The 6,086-nt window shown below is 35.7% G+C and overlaps 1 protein-coding gene across 1 annotated transcript; it reads left to right on the top strand.

Annotated features, from left to right (window-relative positions):
* The first annotated feature begins 360 nt into the window (after positions 1 to 360).
* LOC104105792 (uncharacterized) lies at positions 361 to 1,348 on the top strand. The gene is made up of 3 exons (XM_009614184.1): positions 361 to 552; positions 723 to 855; positions 999 to 1,348. Exons 1-3 carry the CDS (start codon positions 361 to 363, stop codon positions 1,346 to 1,348), a joined length of 675 nt encoding a protein of 224 aa, XP_009612479.1.
* The last annotated feature ends 4,738 nt before the right edge of the window (positions 1,349 to 6,086 follow it).

Here is a 6,086-nt window from a genome sequence, read left to right on the forward strand (position 1 = left end):
GTTCTTCTGAATTTCTAGTGTTACATTGTTTTAATTTTTTGAATATATTTTCGAATACAGAATACTAACAAGCTTAAGGAACTTAATATTTTTTCTGTATTCATCTTATATTCTGTTTGTGGGAGATTAAATCATAGTGATTTCTACTCTTAGTTTGGAGACTAAAATCTTTGGATTTTCTACTCCTTGGTTGACATTACGAGATTAAAATCTTTGTGATTTCTACTCGTTCTGTTTTCGGTTTGAAGAAATAAAATCTTCACTGTGGTATTTAATCTTTTTCTGTTAAAGTTATTCGGTTTGAAAATTTTAAATACTTCACCGTTAATTAATTTTATTTTTGTTTTGTTGTTTACAGAAATGACAGAAACAGTAACCCCCGTGGTTGGCTCTACGAGCAATGTTGCTACTTTCAGTCAGTCTGTTACACCACCGGCTCTAGCGGAAAAGCCCGAAAAATTTTATGGGATTGATTTCAAACATTGGCAACAGAAAATGTTCTTCTATTTGACTACTTTAAGTCTACAGAAGTTCATCAAGGATGTCGTTTCGGTTCTTCGGAATCAACTCCTGATAATGAACATTTTATTGTGACTGAGGCATGGAAGCACTCAGATTTCTTGTGCAACAATTACATTCTTAACGGACTGGAGGGTGATCTTTACAACGTCTATAGTAATGCATAAACTTCTAAAGAATTATGGGATGCGTTGGAAAAAAAGTATAAAATCGAGGATGCCGGTTTGAAGAAGTTTGTTGCAGCCAAATGTTTTTACTACAAGATGGAAGACAGCAAGCCTGTCATTACCCAAGTTTTAGAGCTGCAAGTTATAATCCATGATCTCCTTGCTGAAGGTATAATTTGAATTAATGCTTCTGATGAAAGTATTAATTTAGTTACTAATTACAAATTTTTCGCTGAAGGTTTGGTCATCAATGAATCATTTCAAGTTGCAGCAATGATTGAGAAGTTACCTCCTTTATGGAGGGACTTTAAGAACTACTTGAAACACAAGTGCAAGGAGATGAAACTCGAGCAGAAAAGAAGACACGTGGGAACTCAACAATTATGGGAGCAAATATTGTTGAAACTGCTCCAACTAATCCGAAAAAGAGGAAGAAGTCTTTTGAACCAAACAACTATCCCAGCAAGAAGAAATTCAAGGGAAACTGCCGCAACTGTGAAAAGGTTGGACACAAAGATGCAAAATGTTGTGCTCCAAAGAAAGAGAAGAAAAAGGGTCAAGCAAATATGGTTGAAACAAATGATGATATTAATGACTTGTGTGCTATATTGTCTGAATGCAACTTAGTGAAAAATCTTAAGGAGCGGTGGATTGATTCCTGATCCACCCGTCATGTTTGTGCTGTTAGAGAAGCCTGTTAGAGAAGCATTTGCTTCATATGCTCCCGTTGGACCCGACGAGACCATTTTTATGGGAAATTCTGCAACGGCCAAAACTGAAGGTTATGGAAAAATATTCCTGAAGATGACCTCTGGCAAGGTGGTGACTCTGAACAACGTTTTTCATGTTCCTGAAATAAGGAAGAACTTAGTTTCTATTTCACTTCTCGTCAAGAACAGGTTTAAGTGTATTTTTTTCAAACAAAGTTGTAATAATTAAGAACGAGATGTACTTAGGAAACAGTTACCTTACTGAGGGCCTTTTTAAGGTAAATATAATGGTTGTTGATAATAATAAAATCTCAACTTCTTCTTACTTACTTGAGTCAAATGATTTATGGCATATACGTTTGGGACATGTCAATTTTAAAACTTTGCGAAAAATAATTAATTTGGAAGTATTGCCTAAGTTTGAATGTGATAAATCAAAATATTAAATATGTGTGGAGTCTAAGTATGTTAAACATCCTTATAAGTCAATTGAAAGGAATTCAAATCCTTTAGACTTAATTCACACAGATATTTGCGACATGAAGTCAATATCATCTCGCGGTGGAAAGAAATATTTCATAACTTTTATTGACGACAATACTCGATATTGCTATGTTTACTTACTTAATAGTAAAGATGAAGCAATAGATGCATTCAAGCAATACAAAAATGAAGTCGAAATGCAACTTAACAAGAAAATCAAAATAATAAGAAGTGATAGGGATGGTAAATATGAATCTCCTTTTGAAGAAATATGCATAGAATATAGAATTATTCATCAAACAACGGCCTCTTACACACCCAAATCCAATGGGATTGCGGAAAGAAAGAATCGATCATTAAAGAAAATGATGAACGCCATATTGATTATAAGTTCTGGTTTGCCACAGAACTTGTAGGGGGAGGGAAGCTATTCTTACAGCTAATCGGATATTAAACCGAGTACCCCATATCAAAACGCAGTCCAATCCATATGAAAAATGGAAAGTGTGGGGGTGTTTGGCAAAAGTGCAAGTTTCTAAACCCAAAAAAGTAAAGATAGGACCGAAAACCATTGAGTGTATTTTCATCGGATATGCAACAAATAGTAAAGCATATCGATTTCTCGTTCATAAATTAAAAAGTCCCGACATTCATAATAATACGGTTATAGAATCAGATAATGCTGAATATTTCAAGAGTATATATCCGTATAAAAATGAGTGTGAGTCGATTGGTGAAGGATCTAAACGACTTCGGGAAGAAACAAAAGAAAGTACGTATAATCAGGAGGATCCAAGATGTAGTAAACGTCAACGTCTACTTCATTTGGACCAGACTTTGCAACTTTCTTATTAGAAAATGAGCCTCGAACATTTAAAGAAGTTATGACTTTTTCCGAATCATTATTTTGGAATAGGCAGTCAATAGTGAAATAGAATCCATACTGAACAACCATACATGAGAATTGGTTGATCTTCCTCCAGGTAATAAACTATTGGTTTTTAAATGGTTTTTTAAGAGAAAAATGAAAGATGATGGTACTATTGATATATATAAGGCAAGACTTGTGGTTAAAGGTTATAGACAATGAGAAGGTCTTCACTATTTTGTTACATACTCTCCAGTTACAGGAATTACGTCTGTACGAACGTTAGTAGCATTAGCTGCATTATATGGTCTTGAAATTCATCAAATGGACGTTAAAATGGCCTTCTTAAATGGAGATTTGGAGGAAAAAATTTACATGAAACAACCTGAAGGGTTTATGGTTCCAAGTAAAGAAAATAAGGTGTGTAGACTTGTTAAGTCGCTTTATGGACTAAAGACAGCACCCAAATAATGGCATGCGAAATTTGACAAAACAATGTTGTCAAATGGTTTTATGATAAATGAATGTGATAAATGTGTGTACATTAAAAATATTACAAATCACATAGTCATTGTTTGCTTATATGTGGATGATATGTTGATAATGAGCAATGACATTGCCAACATAACTGCGACTAAGCGTATGCTAACTAGCAAGTTTGATATGAAAGACTTGGGAGTTGCCTATTTAATTCTTGGTATTAAGATCCATAAGACTCCTTAAGGTCTGGCATTGTCGCAATCTCATTACATTAAAATACTACTTGAAAATTCAAGTACTTAGATTTTGAAGTTGCAAAGACTCAAATTGACGTGAATCTTGCACTTGCAAAGAACAAAGGCCAAAGACATATCACAATTGGATTATGCTCATGTGCTGGGATGTTTAATGTATATCATGAATTGTACTCGACCAGATATAGCTTGTGCTATAAGTAAATTGAGTCGATACATCATTACTCCAGGTAAATCTCATTGGATGGGTATGAAACGAGTTTTAAGATATTTAAAACATACCCAAGACTTTGCTTTGCACTACAGTATTTATCTTGCGGTGATTGAGGGATATTGTGATGTAAATTGGATCACCGGTTCAACTGATTCTAAGTCCACAAGTGGATATGTATTCACTATTGGTGGAAGAGTGGTATCTTGGAAGTTGTCCAAACAAACGTGTATTGCCCGCTCTACAATGGAGGCTGTATTTATAGCCTTAGATAACGCCGGTAAAAAAGTTGAATGGCTCCGAAATTTCTTGGAAGATATTCCATTTTGGCCCAAACCGTTGGAACCAATATGCATACATTGCGATAGTCAAGCGACAATTGGAAGGGCTATGTATAATGGTAAATCTCGTCATATGACGAAGACATAAAACCGTTAGGCAACTACCTTCTAAGGGTATCATCATAATTGACTACGTAAAATCAAGCGACAATGTGTCGGATCCACTTACAAAAGGCCTAACTAGAGAGAGAGTTGAAATATCATCAAGGGGAATGGGACTATGGCCGAGGACAAGTCATTGTGGCGGTAACTCTACCTAGAAGACTGGAGATCCTAAGATCTAGGTTCAAGGAGATCAAACAAAGTCATCAATAATGGTTCAACATTGTGAACTAAATTTTTTGGTCCATTCTCGTGATGAGACAGTGTTCAGTACCAAGGATAAAGCATTAAGGCTTTTTAATGGTTTCTAAATTTGATACAGGGTATATCAAAAAGTGTATCTATGGGATGACACATTTAGGAATCACTTATGTAAGTGATAAGTGTTAGTCGCTTCAAGGAGAATTTTGCAAGGCCAGTTCTCTACGCACTTATGAAATCAGACGGTGTTCATGGCTGAAACAAACAGAACAATGAGAACCAAAGACGATTAAGGGTTGGTTGTGTGACTTATAGTTGTCTAAGTATACACCAAAGTTCGACGGTTCAAAGATATCAAATCTACCGATTGATCGAGTATATCCGACATAAGTTTACTACGGAAAGTTCAAAGGGAAGCCTACTTATCCAGATGCGATTAATCCTTGCTTATAAATCACATAGTTTTTCATCCATATTTTCGTGATATAGCCATTCCCCATTCATATGGGGGATTGTTGTGTTAAAGCTTCTTAGAGCTTAAAAGAGGGTGAATGAGAAATGGAGGAAAAAATAAAATTTTGATTTTCCCTCCTTGACAAAGGGACATTGTCTCGTATTGGAGAAGAAAAAGACTTTTGATGGGTATATATACAATTGCTCTTCTTTTAAGTCTTAAAGAGTTAGGAAGAAGGCAAGCCTCGCGCTGTTGTCGTCGTCATCGCTCACTCGGCTCGGCTTCGGCTTCGAATTCACATTCGGATTTGGATTTGGATTTGGATTTAGATTTGGTCAAATGATCGATTGATTGATTAATTTTTTGGATCAAATTTATTTGTTAATATTAAGATTAACGTAATATTATTTTAATCCAAATTGGCCGTTCGTTTTCCTCCGCATTTTGATTTCCCGTTTTGTTTTGCGTAAATAGCCATTTACGTAATGGTCGTTTTACGTAAACAGACATTCTGAAGAGTTGCACCTCTTCGTTTAAACTCAACATGTTGGATATAAATAGTAGACTATTCCCTCAGATTTTTTGTCACAACCCAAAATCTCACCACAGGCGTCGTGATGGCACCTAGTTTCTAAGACTAGGTAAGCCGATTTAAATTACCTTTTGAAGCCATTTTTTTTGAAGTTATGCCGATATTCTAAAATCATCTTCTTGCTTGAATTGACCTCCGGGCCGCTCAAATCTAACCAAATTAATTTTATAACTTCATTAAAATTCATCTAAAATAATTCCGGATAATAATATGTCGACTTAAAAATTTATTCCAAAAAGTCAACAAAAGTCCCCTCGGAACCTGACAATATTTTCATGAAATCTGAATACCCATTCCGATACGAGTTCAACCATACCAATTTTATCGAATTCCAATAACAACTCGACCTCCAAATCTTAAATTTTCGTTTTCAAATCCCTAAGTTCAGACCCCCGATTTACAGCTCAAAAACATGTAATCTAATCGGATTATTCGATGATAATTCAATATTATGGAGTGAAAATGATCACAAGGGACTTACCTCAAGTTTTTCCGTGAAAACCTTGCTCAGAAATCGCCCAACCCGAGCTTGAAATGCCCAAAAAGGGAAAAAGCTCGGAACTCCTCTGTTTTTGTATTGCCCAGGGGTTTTCGCACCTGCGGTGATTTCTTCGCACCTGCGGTAAATTTCTTCGCACTTATGGCTTCGCACCCGCAGCAAATTTTTCACACCCGCGGTTCTCATCCACGGCAAATTTTTCGCA

This window comes from Nicotiana tomentosiformis, chromosome 8, assembly GCF_000390325.3.
Source record: "Nicotiana tomentosiformis chromosome 8, ASM39032v3, whole genome shotgun sequence".
In the NCBI taxonomy this organism is placed as follows: domain Eukaryota; kingdom Viridiplantae; phylum Streptophyta; class Magnoliopsida; order Solanales; family Solanaceae; genus Nicotiana; species Nicotiana tomentosiformis.

What these genes read in the sequence shown, in the direction of transcription:
- LOC104105792 (XM_009614184.1), top strand. Translation starts at nt 361, where the DNA reads ATGACAGAAACAGTAACCCCCGTGGTTGGCTCTACGAGCAATGTTGCT. An exon ending in TCATCAAGGATGTCGTTTCG is followed by an intron (nt 553 to 722) that starts GTTCTTCGGAAT and finishes TTGGAAAAAAAG; the next exon opens with TATAAAATCGAGGATGCCGG. An exon ending in CCATGATCTCCTTGCTGAAG is followed by an intron (nt 856 to 998) that starts GTATAATTTGAA and finishes AGGGACTTTAAG; the next exon opens with AACTACTTGAAACACAAGTG.